At 39.6% G+C, this 18218-nt stretch overlaps 1 protein-coding gene across 29 annotated transcripts in view; it reads right to left on the bottom strand.

The window, feature by feature from the left end:
- SYNE1 (spectrin repeat containing nuclear envelope protein 1) overlaps window positions 1-18218 on the bottom strand; it is a 551595-nt gene that overhangs the window by 109521 nt on the left and 423856 nt on the right. For all 29 annotated transcript variants that reach the window (XM_051855247.2, XM_070073379.1, XM_070073388.1 and 26 more), the window contains 10 exons: window positions 15713-15832; window positions 12737-12937; window positions 10305-10478; window positions 7068-7199; window positions 6408-6604; window positions 5593-5725; window positions 4690-4872; window positions 3183-3332; window positions 2476-2652; window positions 1854-2009 (listed from right to left, as the gene is read on the bottom strand). In XM_051855247.2, coding sequence (XP_051711207.2) covers window positions 1854-2009; window positions 2476-2652; window positions 3183-3332; window positions 4690-4872; window positions 5593-5725; window positions 6408-6604; window positions 7068-7199; window positions 10305-10478; window positions 12737-12937; window positions 15713-15832 — 1623 coding nt within the window. The remainder of the gene's footprint in view (window positions 1-1853; window positions 2010-2475; window positions 2653-3182; window positions 3333-4689; window positions 4873-5592; window positions 5726-6407; window positions 6605-7067; window positions 7200-10304; window positions 10479-12736; window positions 12938-15712; window positions 15833-18218) is intronic.

Genomic DNA, 18218 nt, shown 5'->3' with positions numbered 1-18218 from the left:
ACTGTGAAGCAACAGGTTAAACTGCCACTTGCAACACCAGAATCCCATATATGAGTGCCAGTTTGAGTCCCAGCTCCTCCACTTCCAATTTAGCTTCGTGCTAATGCATCTAGAAAGGCAGAGGAAGATGGTTCAAGTTCTTGGGTCCCTGCTACCCATAAGAGATCCAAAGATGGAGTTCCTGTCTCTTTGCTTTGACCTGGCCCAGCCCTGGCTATTTTAGGCGTTTGGGGAGTGAACAGGCAGACGGTAGATCTCTCTCACACTCTATCATTCCTCTTCTTCATCTCTCCCTGTTTATGGTTTATGTGATGCTCTGTCTTTTGAATGAATGAAAGAATGAATGAAAGAATATTTTTAAAAATGCAACCCATTAGCTAAGGAACCCAACTCTAGGAACCTGAGCTCTTTCTTATCTAGACCAGAAAAAGCTTTGATTAAGAGCATCAGGAGATCTCTTCCCACATGTCCCCAAAAGAAAAAGTGCTGATTGGAAGGGACACCATGACCTAATCCAGTTCTTTTAGCAATCTAGTCTTTTAAAAACCAGGATGTAGGGAGAGGAATTTCCTGCACAATCACTTCACAGTTGACTATTCAGTTGTTCTTGGAAAACACTGCAAGAGAACAGTCATAACTAATCTGTAACACAGTGCAATTAGTGAATTAGCTTAAACAATTTTATTACAGCATTAAGTGTATTTCTCACATTTCTTTCGTATAAACAAGAATACCAGAGGATCAATTACATGTTCCTAAGTTACTGAAAACATTTGAGCTACAAGTGTACCACCTGAATCCTTGGTCCTCCTTACTTACAGTTGGAGACAAGCAGGCTGTGTGTGTCCCCCCGTGACAAAGGAACACTGTTGCTTTGTATACCGTTGGGATACCTACATCCTATCTCAGAGTGCCTGAGATGGAGTCCTGGCTCTGCTTCCAATCCGGCTTCCTGCTAATGTGCCTGTGAGCCAGTAGCAATGGTTCAAGTAATTGGATTCCTGCCTGTCATGCAGAAGTCCAGGTTAGAATTCCTGGCTCTCGGCTTCAGACTAGCATAGCTCCCTCTATTGTATTTGTGGAGTGAATCAGCAGAAAAAAAAAGATTTATCTCCATCTCTCTCTTTCTGTCAAGTAATATTTTTTTAAAGTAGAATGGGAATCCAGTCAAGCCTCTAATGCTAACTTCCATGTATAAGCAATTCAGAGATGATAAAATCAAGTTAAATCACATCTTAAGGAAGTGCACAGGCTAACCCTGAACAATCTAGTTTCAGCAGCAAGTTCTAGTATTAAAGAATATTAAATAGACTTATGAACTATAACAAGCAATGTGGACCCTGTTCATATTCATACTTGAATAAATTAATTTAAAATGCATTTTTTTAAAGATAAGGAAATATGATTATCAACAAGGCATAAAAATACTAGGGAATTATGGTTACTTTTTTTGTAGTGATAATGTTATGATTGCATAAGAAAACACTGATTGTCTAAGATGCATATGGTAGTTTGTAGGAATAAAATGACATGTCTGGGATTTACCATGCAATCTTTAAAAACAAAGAGAATTCAGGAAAATATACTGAAAAATATTGATAGCTATTAAATCTAATGATTATAAGATTCCTGGCATTTCTATTTACAAGAGTAAAAATTTTCATAATTTCGAATTTTGAAAAGCAAGTGCAAAAAACCTACAGTTAGGAAACTCTATAAGTCATATAATCACAGAAATTTGATACCAAATGTATCGATTTAAACATAGTTAACTCACAACTCTCAGGCCTTCAAACTCACTCAGCACATGTGTGGAACAGTGGAAGGCCCATGTGAGCCACTTGGGCAAGTACCTGACAGTCTTTCAGTGAGTTCTGCACTGAAGCCTGATCCCCAACTCGTTGCTGTTGTTTTAGTCTCTTTTCCTGGATTTCAAACCAAGTTTTCAGACATTGTACGTTATTTTCATATTCTGACCAAGATTCCAATAAGCCTTCCAACAGCTGGATCTGAACAAACATAATGACATAAAATTTGAAATTTTATGTTAAGATCAAATCATTGGCAAGCTAATTACTCAAGCCACTATTTTCTCCAAATTAAGAATTCCTAAAATAAGGTCCATTATATATATGATTATAAAAATTCTGTAAAATGTGAATCAAGTGATACTGTTGATAATCAAGAGAAGATTGATGCCAACTTGAAACAAAAATAAAGGAATTAAGAGCCATCTTTAAAAAAAAAATTGAAACAACCCGACACAAGCAAAGAGCAGAAAAGGTGCATAAACAATTAATAAAACTAAATAAATTTAGAGTAATAAAATCCTCAATAACATTATCAGAGGCATTCTGGAGTCCAGTGCAGATATACTGCTCTAGAACTGAGTTTCTCTTACCGACCATGCCTGTTTCGGGGGAGGCAGAGGGGATGCTATGATATATAGGAGCAGCCGCAGGTCACTTGGCTTACCTTCTCACTTACTAGACCTTGCAAGATTTGCCAACTTTTATTCATTGCTCCCAGCTGCTCAGCAAAATCAGTCTTATCACTCCGTTTACTTTCCACATCCTGAGTGCTGATTTGTAGCACAGACTGGTTCACAAAATCAACTGTCAGCTGCTTACAGTTAATGTCTATCTTAAAACCCTAAAAAAAAAAAAAAAAAAAAAAAAAAAAAAAAAAAAAAAAGAGGGGGCAGTAACACAACCAGGAATTGTACATGTCAATGCCTTACTATTTTACCAGGAATTAAAAACCTTAAGTGACCTTAAGACTAACATGATAACGTCCATTATTTAGTTCATTTATTCATATGACCTATTATTTTCAAAGGTAAATATTTACCTGTACACACTCATACAAACATATACACAGAGACATATAAATATAGGAGGATGTTTAGCTAGAAGATATAGCACTGGATAGCTTATAAAATCTCACTATAAATACTTATATTATTTGCTTTCATGATTTCCTTGATTTTTAAAAATAACAAAATTATTCAAAATTATTCCTAACACCATACAACTTTTTTTTTTGCCTGTAACTATGGATTCAGTTTTCTTGGTTTTGAATGCCTGTTTGCCACCATTTATGAAACTTATAAGACCTGATTTCATAATTTGAGTTTTGCTCTTTCAAATAAAATGATCTAAAAAGGAAAAAAAGCTAATTACCTTATATTTCTGAAGGTATTCATGAATTGCCTTGTAACCTATGCAATTTTTTATATCCTCTTCATCCTTTTGAATCACACTTTCCATTAGAGAAATCCAGCTCATGACTTCAGAAATGGCATGACGGGAAGGCAGCTTATCCATTTGGAGCTGCACAAGTTCGAGACAGAACAAGACGCAAGTGTCAAAATTCAAACCAAATTCTGCTCACGTAAAAACCCTATATTAATTCACATCATTGTACTCAGAGATAATAACACTTTGCAATGACATTTTCAGATCTTAACCCCATTAGAAGGTTCAAATTAAACATCAAGCAAACACTGAAAGATAATAGTCATTTTATGTTCGCTTGATATCCAATACTATAAACACTGTATAAACATTAACTAATTAATCAAAACACCAGCAAGAAGAAAATATTATTCTTATTTTACAGCTAGTTTTATGAGCTTTAAAAAAACAACTACAAAACACTCAACAGATGTATTTTATTAATTATCTTGTAAAATCTCTGTATTATGACTCAGGAATGTGAAAAGAAGAAAGAAAAATACTACACTACAAGCTATCATTTTCTAGACTTTTGGCACTCTAATATTTATTCCTAAGAGCATAGCCAATTCTCTTAGTCTTTAATAAAATATACTTAGAATTCTGAATATTAGTATATCACTCATTTATGCATATACTTATTATAATGATTTGGAGGGGTAAAAGCAATTATTAAAAATTCACAGATGAACTTCTCTGTGATAATGAAAAACACTGAGATCGACGTGGAGCTGTTTCTGCCTTCTAGGAATGTATAGCTGCTGATTAGGAGAGATGAGGCATACACATTAGACATAGCTCGTACCCAGCAACTTGAGGATGAACGTCACATAAAGATAAAGGTGAAATGTTCTGGAATTTCTGCGGAGATAGGTACATTCCGTACACCAGGAACGCCGACATGGGCCAGATAATGTGTTTTAGTCAATCATAGACCACATATATGATGGCAGTCCTATACATGTTTATCACCTAGTGATGCTGTAGCCACCCTCTTGTGTGTAAATACACCCGGTGATGTTTGCACAATGATGAAATCATGCAAGGAGACATTGCTCAGAACTGCACTTCTGCTCATGACTCCACTACACCTACACTTATTGAATGCCAGTTGCCCTCTTATACACAAAATAATAATCTCTGACATGTGTTATAAATTATCAGCACCACTGACTCTCTTACATTTTATACATGAGAAAACAAAGTTTAAACAAGGCCAAAGATTTCAATACATACACACATACAAACACACACAACACGTTAAAGAAATGTCATCTGGGCAGGGCTTTGGAAATAGTTCATTTTTAATATATAATGAGATAGAAGAAAGAAAAAATAAGATCTCTGAGCCAAAACTGATTTAAATATGTGAGTAAAAGCAGATTAACATGGTTCTCCATTTAATATAGCTTAAATCATTTACTCTCAATAAGGCCAATCCTTATTTTTCTACCTGGTGGAGCTTTTCTTGGACAGCTGGGATATTTTTCAGTAGCTCGGTCCACTGGTTGTCAATGTGACACAGCTCAGCACGCAGGGCAACTGTGTCCAACTTCTTTAATCGAAGAAGCTGATTTCCAGTGCTCAGGACAGATGACTTCAGGGAAGATTTGGCATCCACTTCTTTAGAAAACTCCTAAAAGAAGTAGCAATGTTTGCAATAGGGCTAAATAGTCAGATATTTCATGTAAGGAAAGCAACCAATTTAGTGAATAAAACCATTTTCTCTACATTCTGAGGCTGGAGTTGTGTTGGGTACTCCAGAGGAACACCAAAGCAGCACACTTTGCCTTCAAATAAAAGCTAACTTCAGCGGCTGGCGCTGTGGCATAGCAGGTAAAGCTGCATGCTGCCTGCAGTGCAGACATCCCATATGGGCACCAGTTCGATTCCTGGCTGCTCCACTTCTCATCTAGTTCTCTGCTATGGAATGTGAATGCAGTGGAAGGTGGCCCAAGTCCTTGAGCCCCAGCACCCACGGGGGAGACATGGAAGAAGCTCCTGGCTCCTGGATTCGGATTAGCACAGTTCTGGCTGACACGGCCAATTGGGGAGTGAACCAGCAGATAGAAGGCCCCTCCTCTCTCTGTGTAACTCTTTCAAGTAAATAAACTTTTTTAAAAAAAAGTCAACTATGAAGTCGCTACTTAAAAACTATGTTAAAGAGGCAATGTTAAGTCCCTGAGCCCTACTATTTTGTATAATTATTAAACACATAAAATTAATACAGACAGGTTAGTTTAAAATACTAAGCCTTTGACAGCCGATTTCCTTGTTACCGATATATGGGTCAGACCTTGCCTATATATTTGAAAACAATGAAATCAAATCAAACGCCTTATATTCTCAGACTTACCAGGAAAGCATTGAGATGATCGCGGACCATCTCCAGTTCTTGTGGGACTGTCACAGATTGCTGAGCCCAAAATTCTAGCCTGTCTCTTGCTGACTGTAACCAGTGACTCAGATCTGCAGACTCCCGTTGGTAACTGCAAGTATATTAATGAGTTAAGTAAGTAAGCTTCCAATCCCCAACTTTTTCTTACCCATGTTTGTTGAGTGTTTTCAAACTAGGGACACACAGTAGACTCAGAAGAAAAGTACACTTAGTTGTTACTCTAACACTCTTTTCTCTTAACATCCATGCCTTGATAAAGGCAGTCTCTCCAAGTTTCAGCTTTCCTACCCCTAAGCTGAAAAATAAAAATAGCTTTCTCCCCCTTCACATGGATGTTGCTTAGAAAATATTAGAATTCTTGCAAAGAAAAGTAGTATTGATAGAGTGTACTATCACATTCCAGGTAACCCTTGGATACTTCCCATTGCCCCCTAAGAAACTTGTCCTTAGTTCACACTTCCTTTTGTTTGTCTTCTAAAGCTTTCCTATGGGACTCCCTCTCACCGACCCCCATCCCAGCAATAGACTATGTAATGGAGGAGGACAGTTGGAAAGTTAACTGCATTGTCCATCTGTCTCCCTGCCCAGTTTTAATACTAGATTTATGACTATACAAGACTCCAACTAGTGACTTTCTAATTATCTTTATTTTCCATACCATGCCATAAATTTCTAGAGGGACCACATCTTTTCCAAGTCTGATACCCAATAGCCTGATGAATACACTGCAATACTTATGTAAAAATATGCAAACCAGTTACTATATGTGTTACCTGGTCCAGTGTTTCAATATTGTTTCCAGTCTGTGAAGTTCCTTGGACACCTTGTTGGTATTATTTAGCCAGTGCTCTCCAAGTTGATTTAGCTGGCTTTCCAGATCTGAGCAGCTAACGGATATCAGAAGTCGTTTCCCATCATCTAATACCTGATACAATTTGGGCTGGTATTCATTAAGACTGGATTTTAAATGCTAAAACAGATAAAAATATCAGGTTAAAAGTTTGGATAGTGCAATTTGTTTAAGAATTATAATTTCTGTGGTGCTTACACTGTTCAGATTACCCATAATTTAAACATAAATGATTTGTACCTAGGTAACATTGAAAACATTAAGACATTTCATCCGTATCATCCATATCTAGTTATAGATGCTCTTTCTTCTGGTAGTAACTTTAGGTGCCTTTTTTACAACTGCCAAGAATAATGTGACAACAGCATAAAATAGAGAAAATGCTTAGTAGGGTCTGAACTTTCAAAAAGAATTCTCTTTAAAATAAAAAAGGAAGATCTGCTTTCAACATGTTAATAACTTGAAAGCGCAAGGAGTTAATAAGGCATTTGCTTACACGTTTGTCTAAATTCCTTTAGCATTATTGGGCACTTTCAATGGAAATACAGCAACTTGTCATCCCGAGACATCCCCAGACACAGACCTGGTAGAGCACGATCCGCTCCCTGAGCCTGTCCTCTCTTTCTTCCACCAAGCCCACGCTCGGAAGGCTGCTCTCCACCAGCGCCAGCTGTCTGCTCAGCTCCTGCTGCTCTGCCTCCAGATGAGACCACGTCTAGAAACACAATACTGTCTGTGAGCTAAAAATCCTCATGAGAGAAAAAAGTGCACTCGATACATTCTCTTTCAAGTCGTCAGGGGTGTTTGTGTGGGGATTGCTTGGGGGAAGCAAAACATGGCTCTGAAGCAACTAATCAGCTGGTGATTCTTTAAAGCCCCATGAATGGGCACCGGTGTCTGCAACTAATCAGCTGTGTGACCACGGGAAAGATATTAAACTCCTGTGACCCTCATTTCCCAGACATTAAAATGGAGGTAATAATACTGTCTTCTTCATAATGAGAACTAACTGGAATAATGTATGCCATTATGGGGTATGGGGGATGCACAGTTTCATTTTTTATCACAGTAAGGGTTTAAGTCAAAGAGATAGTTTACTTTTCATGTAGCAAGTGAATGAAACACATTCCATTTGCACATAAATTGAAAGCACAGCTTTCAAAAACTCAACATATAACAGGCATTGCTGTGAGGAAAAATGTCGTGTCACTTATTCCTAAATTCAGATTTTTATGTTATGTAAAACTAGAAAAAACGTTTCTAAAAAAATCAGTTGACATTTTTTTCTCAATTTTAAGCAAGACTCAACAGTTTTAAAACATGTGTATGTTCACTTCAATGTGCAGGTGGAGTGGGAACAGGGCATAGCATGGAAACCTGTGCTTTTTCCCACAAGCTTACTAAATAAGTATGGCCATGCACTGTTTGAGGCCTTTAGACCAAACAAAATAGGAAAGATCTCTGATTTAGTTAAGTTAACATTCCAGTGAAGGGAGATAGAATATCAACAATACACAATACACCAAAAAAAAAAAAAAAAAAAAAAGTAAAATTGATGGGCTGTTAAAGAGTCCTTGTGCTCAGGTCTTTGTGCGAAGGCTGTAATTTCAATGGCATGATCAGGTAGATCTCACTGATCTACAAAGTTCAGGCCGTGAAACCAGACAGATAGGTGTGGTTTCTGGCTCTGACACCAATTAACCACGTGCCTTAGCAAGATAGTGCTTGCAGACGCACTCCCAGAAGAGAGATTCACACAGCATCTTAGAGAGTAAAATGACCTCAATGGATTCATCTGCAAATCAAATGTCTTGCCTGACATATATTGTTAAATACTGACTGTTCTCACAAATATTTCAAATATTAAAAAGAAATTTCTCTTCAGACTCGAGTAGATTGGGGAATTCACAACTGGCCTGCATGTGTGTGGGGTTAGCTAGCTATGACAGTGTTGGCCCAGAGAAGAAGATAAGACTTAGAAAAGTATAAATATGAGAGTACTTCAAAATGGTCATGGGAAATGAAATTAAAAGATGTTTTGTTGCAAAAAATTTTGAAATCCATGAATTCATGGGGCCGGTGCTGGGGCGTCGCAGGTAAAGCCGCCACCTGCGGTTCTAGCATCCCATATGGGCACGGGTTCAAGTCCCAGCTGCTCCATTTCTGATCCAGTTCTCTACTGCTGCCTGGAAAAGCGGTAGAAGATGGCCAAGGCCTTGGGCCCCTGCACCCATGGCGGGAGATCCAGAAAAATCTCCTGGCTCCTGGCTTCGAAGTGGTGCAGCTTGGCTACTATGGCCATCTGGGGAGTAAACCGGCAGATGGAAGACCTCTATCTCTCTCTGCCTCTCCTTCTCTGTGTAACTCTTTCATATAAATAAATAAATCTTTAAAAAAAAGAAATCCATGTATTCAAAGAGTTTTCAAAAAGTAATAGAAAATACATGCATTAATTCTAAAAAATTCCCCCCCAAAATAAATTTATCCTTTAATTCCAATATTTCAGACTTTTTGAAGTCCCACCATACATCCTATAAGCAATCTAAGACTGGTAGTATCTGGGAAATGGATGAGGAAGAAAGGAAGAGATATAATTTCAAAAACTTTCATGGGAAAAAGGAAGGATGTGAAAGCAGAAATAGTTGAGGGCAACGACCTGGTTACTGAGAACAGGAAAATGTTGTTTTGGCATTGCATTTACCCAGGTTGCATAGATTACCCATCAGTCTCTGCTGAGCACCAACTATGTGACCAGGGCATACATTTGTGGTGAAGCTGAACTCCACTTCCAAGTCCATCTGACTCTACAGCAGTAGCCTGAGAACTTATTTTGCAATGGTCTAAGTAGCAAATATTTTCAGCTTTGTCTCAACTACTCACATCTCTCTCTAGAGAGTGAAAACAGCCACAGATAACAATGAAATGGTTCCAACTTTGTATATTCCAACAAAACTTTACAAAAACAGGCAGTGAGCTCTATTTGTCCCATGGCCCAGCCTTGGTTACAGACTATTTCCCTATCTTCTTACCTACAAGATCTAGCATATGAAACACCATTCCCTTCACCGAGAAGACTTGCCCTGTTGTATTGGTTGTCTGTCACCTGTCTGTTGCCTCACCAGTCCATGAGCTTGCTGAGACCAGAGTCCTGGACATTTGCAGCCTGCATTCCAAGTATCTGGGAAACTGGTGGCAGTTTGATAAACGCTAAATGAATACATGCTTGATTCATTCATTTACAAAGAATGAGTGTCTGAGAGTGACTAAATAAATGTGGGAATGTAATTGGTGACAAGGAAGACAACAAACTCAAGGTGATCCAGGTGAACACTACAAATGACTCTGACAATCTGGGTCCATGTTTTCTGATTTCAAGCCAGTGTTGCCAGGCCAAATGGACCCTTTATTTTCTGCTTTTGGAGCACAAAGACCCAGACTCAGTTGCTGTCCTCTAGACCCTGAACACCAGGGATAGAGCTTATCTAAGCAGTCACTGAAGTCGGGACACTCCTAGGGATATATTTCTACATTTTTTCGCTCATAATTCAGCCATCAGTCTGAACATCAAGAACCCACCTCTCTCCATGCACAGTCTGATATCAGTATTCACCTAGCAGACTTAACAGTAAGGGGCAGCATATACCCAAACGCAAACAGGAAATACAAGGTAACACATATGTAACAACAGAGCAGCACAATCCGGAGTCAGAGAGCGTGGCCAGTTCCCAGGCACCGCGTATCACCTAACACCACTTGGCTTGCAGGTCTGCTCTGCCATGGGGAGACTGCAGCAGGGGAGCTGCCACACCCACAGACTCACCTCCAGAATGTACTCCAGCTCCACACCCCTCTTGTGAGCCTGTTTCAGCACAGCAGATGCCTGAGTCATCAGCTCCGTGTGGAACTGGGTCTCCTTTGGGACTGCAAAGCTGATTATCTTTCTGAAGAGTGTTTCCGTCAAGATCATATGAGATTCCAGGCCCTGAAAATATTCCTGCAAATTTTTAGGTAGAAAGTGATCAGTGACTCATTTATACAATACCAGGTGATAAAAACGGTCTCGGGTGCAAAAGTTGATAGAAGTCAATCAATACCCAACCAATACCTCTCTACGGCACTCTGCTCATCCTCACTTTGCCCAAGCACTAACTGTTGGATGGGGAGATGGATTCTACTGTCCTAATCAGCTTCTGTTGTCTCTGCATTCAAGTGCATCTACTCACTGCTGTGCACAGACCAGTGTCCCTTGAACAAAGATCGCTATATGGGAGCAGCTACTGAAAAAAACTCCCATGTTCTCTTAATACCACATCCCTGTGCCCTCTGGCCTTCGACCTTTGGTGACACAGTTTCTCACTAACTCCATCAGACCCCTAGCTGCCAGCGTGTGCCATCGGAATGCCTCACTCCCAGTTTCTCATCTTTGGTCTCTGTCACACTGTTCTTCAGATGTTCTCGGTTGACATTCACTAAGATCCTCCTTCCTCCATGCCTGGGCTTCAGCCTGACTTTTAAACTTCCAGAGTGTTTGTCATGCTTATTACTTTTGCCAGGCATAGCTTGACATACACTGTTTGCTAACAAATATTTTAAAATTGCCCCTATTATACTTATACATAATAGAATCGTAGGCCTTGTACAACCCTACAAGTATTTTTGAAATTCACTTTTATGTGTCATAGACCCTGGAGGATGGAGATAAGGCCAATCTTATATCCTATCCCCAAGACCAATAACAGTAACTAATTGAGTGTCTACTATTTGCTTGCTGTTCCTTCAACACATTACCTGACTCATGCTGTCACTGAAACAACTCTTCAATCCTCGGTGGAGATAGGTGGCTTTATTTCTCACTTTTCCAGATGAGAACTCTGAACCACCAAGACCCTGTGGCTTGCCCAAGCCACATTGTCAACTGTGGCAGAGTTGGGGTTTGAACCTGGGCTATGTGGCTATGTCTTTGTCCCTCACCTGCAGACTGCAGAATTCTCTCTCCCAGAAAATGGACAAGTCAATAGAAGCTAAAATCATTATTTTAAATTGACAATTATTTCATCTTAGAATTTTAAAGTTGCAGTTGATCTTGGAGGTCATCTAGTCCCAACCTTCAATGAAAGCAGAGGTTCCTTTCACAAGGCTATCTCCCCTGACATCCTTGGCCTGACTTCTTATGGTCAGGAGAGCCTTTTGTTCATAGGCATCCCACTCTTCTTAGCATATTTCTTTTCTTGAGGTTTATTTCCCTGTTATTTATACTCATTGATCCTAGTTTTGCCTCTGGAATAACTCAGAATGATCTTTTATTGCGATGGTCATAGTTGAGAAAAAACAGCTGTGAATTTTAAAGCAGTGTTTTCAAAGCCAAATGATAAAGCCTCAAAATACCATAAAATTTGGACAAAAGTCTCTGGGGAAAAAATAGCTAAAAGTACAATTCCCTCTCACTTTTCTCCCCAAGCCCACCATTTTTAGCCACTGAAGAGCTGCCGAATGTACAGGCTGTTAACCAGCTGTAACCCAGTGGGACTTTAGGTTTCCTTACAGGGAACTCCCATAGTCTGGGAGGCTAGCTTTGCAGACTGGCAAACTTTGCATATTCTTTGTTAATATGCAGGTGAGAGAGAGAGAGAGCGCATGCGAGAGCGAGAGCGAAAGAGAAAGAAAGAAACAGGCATCTCTTTACAGAGCAGTAGTATCTAAGCTGAGTTTGCTCACAGCACACACAGATAGTGTCAGGCCCACCCATTTTGTTTACATTGTATGAGGACTCCGTGTCCCCAAGAAGAAACTCTGAGGCCTACATCAAATAGAAGTGCATGCATTTAAAGGTCAGAAGAGTCAAATGATCCATGGAATAGACAGGAACCCCGTCCCCAAGCTGAATGGGCAGCTCTGCATTCCCAGAGCAGAGCGAGAAGTCTTTGATCAAGAAGAGGCAGGGCAGAGAGAGCATCTGGCATTAGATACACAAGGGAGCACAGGGTAAAAAGCAGGGGAAAGACTGGAGCTGCAATCCTGTGAAAAGAATCCTTGAGTCTCCCCTTGATTGTAGTTTATGTAAGGGAAACGCCTGTCTAATAATAGTGAGGAACTAACTGAGAAGAAAAATTTCTGGGCTTGAATATGCATCTGTTGCCCTTTTAAAAACTAAAGCATAAAGGAGGAACTCAAAAAGGACACAGTATTAGGTTTTAGTAAGCATATATCATGATTTGAGAACATACTCTCACAACCACGCTTCTCATTTTTTACCTTGTGTTTGTCCAGCAGTTGCTGGATTTCCTCGTTGGAAGACACAATGATCTTCTGGTCCCCTGCCATCTTCTCCCGGCCAGTTTCAAGCAGGTCAGCCAGATCCTGCAGGGCCCTTTCGTACTGACTCTTGAGTGCAAGATTCTGATTGAGACCACTCCGCCGGGAGCTGATGGTCATCATCAGCTCGTCATACATGTCCTGAAAAACAGAGACCAGCACTCATCTCAGTCCAGACTCCAGCCCCGCCTTTCACTGCCTGGCACTTCCACGGAAGCACCTTCAGGTGTGCGGCCCACAGGCCTTCTGCACATGCCAGTCATCTGCCTGCTTCTCTTACGAGCCTCACTTGGAAAACTTTTTTCCAAAGAGATAGGCTTTGGATCTCTGTTCCCAAGCCTATAATATATGGTTTATATGATTGTTGTATTAAAAGATTTTGAAAACTTGGTAGTTCAAGTTATCTTATTAATATTGTTTAGTATTTTTTTTTTTTTTTTTGACAGGCAGAGTGGACAGTGAGAGAGACAGAGAGAAAGGTCTTCCATTGCCATTGGTTCATGCTCCAATGGCCGCCGCGGCCGGCGCACCATGCTGATCAGAAGGCAGGAGCCAGGTGCTTCTCCTGGTTTCCCATGGGGTGCAGGGCCCAAGCACTTGGGCCATCCTCCACTGCACTCCTAGGCCATAGCAGAGAGCTGGCCTGGAAGAGGGGCAACCGGGACAGAATCCGTGCCCTGACCGGGACTAGGACCCGGTGTGCCGGCGCCGCTAGGCGGAGGATTAGCCTGTTGAGCTGTGGCACCGGCCTGTTTAGTATTCTTATCTATTCTTTCTTACTTTGAATTTTTATTTTATTTTCAATTGACAGGTAATAAAGCAAAACAGAAAATGGAAAAAAGAAGAGAACTGTATTTTTAAAAATTTAGGTATGGAGTTACTAAGGAAGAAGATTATATATTCAATAAATAACCTGGAAACAAGTTAACTATTTGGAGAAAATTTGTGTCATAAACCAAAATATAATTTATATTGATTTTTAAGAAGTAAATAAAATTTTTAAAAATCTCAGAGAATAAAAATTTGTTGATAAAAATAAGCTTCATATTTTAAGATTCAAAAGATATACAAAGTATTTCCTAGGGGCTGGCATTGTGGTTCAGTGGGTTAACCTTTGCCTGCAAAGTCAGATCCCATATGAGCACCAGTTCAAGTTCCAGCTGCTCCATTGCCAATCCAGCTCTCTGCTAATGCAGAAGATGGCCCAAGTACTTGTGATCCTGGCTCCTACACGGGAGACCCAGATGGAGTTCCAGGCTACTGGCTTTGGCTTGGCCCATACCTGACCATCAAGGCCACTTGGAGAGTGAACCAGCAGATGGAAGCCCTCTCTCACCAGCTTTATTTCCCTTTCATTTCTCTTTCTCTAACTCTGTCTTTCAAATAAATAAATCTTTTTTTTAAAAAAATTATTTTCTATAAATGGCACATGATGTGGATTTGACCACCATTTTCTCAGGGTGTCAATAATTTAAGGTGGTGAGTTGTAGGGTGAAAATGTTGAAAAATTCTCCATGTGACTGAGGGAGATGTCATAGAAAATGGAATTCTAACTTTTATAATGTTCTCAATGTTTACATAATTTTAGAGCAATTGAAAACAGTATCCTTAACACTCCTGTTTGCTATATAATAATCAAATTTTGAACTATGCCTCAAATAGAGTATTAGACACACAGATGAGCTTAATGTGAGGAGAAAGACTTAAGTTTGAGAAAGGCAATGTTTTTGCCAAATGTGGTAAATAACTATTTAAATGGGAAAGATATTTTAAAAGATGATACACCAAAACAAAATTCATTTGAAGCACATGAACTTAATTAACGTATCATATTAAGGTTTAGCCAGCCAAAATGTTTCAAGCTGGACAAATTCAACTTTAATGCCTTTTTACAGCTATGACGTTTCACTGTTACACCTGATGCTGAAGTGCTGTCAGAAAATAATCAAGAAATGCGCACAGCGGAGACTGCTGGCTTATGACTTTGTCAAATATTCAATAAAAGAATGAGCTAGTTAAAAGAAAATGTAATGTCCTATCGTTTATGAGAGCTATTTCATTCCTTTCTGAGAGACAGAACTTGCAACCTCATCCTGGACTTACACTACTAATCCTTAGCTGTCTTGCAATGAGGCATGCAGAGAGAATTCTAATGTGTATGCATGTGTGTGTGTGTGTGTGTGTGTGTGTGTGATTACACACAGCTCAACATTGCTTTTTCTTAGTATAATGTAACCACATTGCCTTTCAGATGGTAATTTTCACTGGTCTGCCATCCCAGTATCTTCCTGCCACCAGATAATCAGATTCCTGTCTACGTGTCAGATCTTAGAAAGCAAACTAACCCCAAGTCCTATTGTATTTTCCTGAGGGATGCTGAGAAGTCTGTTTAGATTTCAACTACTTTCTAGTTTAATTATTTTTGTTATTGTTACAGAATTGAAACAATGTCTCTATTTCTTTCAAACATGCACAAAAGATAAACAGTAGTTTTCAACACCTTAGAAACATTTTCTTAAAAGTATTAACCTGAATATTATTTCCTTATATTAATTTTTGGGAAGACAGTAAGTTTCTCTAGGTAGGATTGATAGTTCTTACATTTTCTAGAGCAGAAAACAATGCTTTAACCAAACTAAACCAGAATGTTTAGCCATCAGAATAATGAAGTAAATAAAAAGTAAATGTCAAAAAATAAATATAATCTCCAGAAACATGGGAACACAATTCATTTTATTGTACTAAATATGGTAAAAGTTTTAGAAAACTTTCTAAAAGTTACTTGTAAGGAAAGTTAAGGCCAAAATGACATGAAATATATAAACAAAACTAGGAAGAGTAGAGAAACTACTTTTTTTCTCAACCTCAAGTTAGGTTGAACTGTTGAAGTACAATACTAGTGGTTGAAAACTGTACCTGAAGTTTAGAGAGTTCTTGCAAGGATGGCTGCTCAATCTGCAGCTTGTCTCCACGCCTTTTTAATTCAATGATTCCTGCATCCAATTCCTTTAGTCCATCTTCTGCCTGTTGTATTGCCTATGTGAGATTCGTGACATTTCATTAAAACTCCCAAGAACATGACACAAAATGTGAGTATTAGGTCTATCTGCTCCTCCTCCTTACACATACATACACACACACTCAAACACACAGAAAAGGAGTCATTTCAGCCAAACATCACTGTGACAGCTATACATTTGTTATGCTATGGATCAACTACCTTAAAGGAAAAGAGACAAGAGATTTAGAGTGGATAGACTGGAGAAAATAGCTTCCTTAAACAAACTAGGATATTTGTGAATAGCACTACATAAAACCGAACCGTGATTTAGAACATAGTTAGGAAACAGCATTTGCCTGAGACCTTCTGGAGGACTAACTCAGGGTTTCCTGAAATGCAGTTGTGAGCATCTGTGGAGAGAGATTCAGTGAGGAAAATACATTACAGCAGGGTCCAGGAATGCTTGCTCATTGTCATGAAGCAGAAAATCAATCAAGTACTAAAGAGGTTGCTATTGTGAAACCGTGTCTTCCCCGTGTGAGGTCTATAGAAAGAGAACCTCATCTTGGACATTAGGGAGCTGACAATCTGGTTGGGAAGTGAGAGGAAAACAAAGCAGGCTGCATACAATTAAGGGCTAAATTTGATGATGCAACTCACTCATCAGAGGCATTTGGAGAGGGGAGATACCAGGTCAGTAAATCTGGACGAAGTAAGCTTTGGGAAGAAGAGCAACCTCAGTTGCCCTCGAAGGATGAAAGGAACTGGACTCCAGATGGCAGATGGAACACATGTGTCCAATTTCTCTTTTCTGAAGACCCACGACAACCACAGCAAATATTTTGTTTGCTTGTTTTTGGTGTGTTTTCTCCCCATAAATCTACAAAGACAAGGGTGATGGGAAAGAAGACAATACCAACCCCAAAGAATGCTGGAAGCTGGGATTCAGAACATGAGAACATGGACTTGGGGAATCTAAGGAGCTGAAGGCTACTCCAGCAGATGATCTCCACTTGGAGCATCGGAAATGTCTGGAAGCCTGAGTGAAGTGGGATGCACTGCTAAACAAGGAGGGCTAGTGAAAAGTTACTTAAGGAGCAGTTAAAAACTCAAACCCCCTTCCTCATTCCCCATTGCCCTCTCCGTCCTTGCAAGATTGAAAGATCACTTCCTGGAGGAGGTAAAGCGGCCTCTGGACTTAGGGGAAACAGCCACGATGGTGCATGTAAGTGTTTGAAAGCTGGAATGACGTAACGGAATGTCAGTGCAGTGCTGTATGTGGGGTTCCAGTCTTCTCTCAATCACGACATGCTGCAGTAAGGCCACATAGAGGGCATACGAATGGGATACATTCTCAGATGCAGGGCCCACCAACCTACTCTCCAGTAAATCTCAGAATTGTCAGTGCCCATCCATGCATAGAGTACCCAACAGCTCTTAGTCCCCCACAATAAATGTAGACAACGAAGGATTTCCATATACCTAACATGAAAGATAGAAACCAAAATAAGAAAACAAAAAATAATATGGAGTGAAACATACTATATGAACATTTTTTAAAGAAAATCAACAAATCATTAGTTACCATAAATGCATCAGTTGAAAAACAGAATGCGATAAATTTAAAAGAGGGTCATTCAGAGAACTAATGAGCTTGGGAAATAGTCAACATGTGAACAGTAATGCAAAATTCAGTGGGGCCAGTGCAGTGGTTTAGCAGGTAAAGCCACCACCTGTTGTGCCCACATCTCACATGGGCACTGGTTCTAGTCCTGGCTGCTTCACTTCTGATTCCAGCTCTCTGCTTTGGCCTGGAAAAGCAGAAGACGATGGCCCAATTTCCCTGGGCCCCTGCACCCATGTAGGAGACCTGAAAGAAGCTCCAGGCTCCTGGTTTGGATCAGCCTAGCTCTGGTCATTATGGCCATCTGGGGAGTGAACTGGCAGATGAAGACTTTTCTCTCTCTGCCTTTCTGTAGCTCTGCCTTTCAAACAAATAAATCTTTTAAAAAAAAAAAAACTTAGTGTAAGAGTTTGGGGTTGAGATTGAAGATGTCAAAAATAGAGAAGATTGCAATAAGAAAATTAAAGGACTGGACCAAAATATTTAACATCTAACAGAAAGGAATTTCAAAAAGGATGACAGATAATATAGAGAAAAGTATTAAATAAATCATTAGAAAACTTTCCAGAATGGAAAGATGAGCTGACAAATCAAAAAAGCCCATTGACCTACTAGCAGATAAAAATAGACTCTCCCCAAGGCGTGGGACTGTGAAATCTCAGAACACTGGAGCCCCTTGGGAACTAGGACAATTGTAGATTCCTCAAGCCAATATTTGAATCTAGAAAACAATGGAGTAAATGCGTCCAAGCTCCAAAATAAATTGATTTCAAACCAGGAATTACACAAAAAGCCAA

The sequence above is a fragment of the Oryctolagus cuniculus genome, chromosome 5 (genome assembly GCF_964237555.1).
Source record: "Oryctolagus cuniculus chromosome 5, mOryCun1.1, whole genome shotgun sequence".
NCBI lineage: Eukaryota > Metazoa > Chordata > Mammalia > Lagomorpha > Leporidae > Oryctolagus > Oryctolagus cuniculus.
The sequence above is the reverse complement of the archived record's forward strand: the minus strand, read 5'-3'. Positions and strand labels throughout refer to the sequence as shown.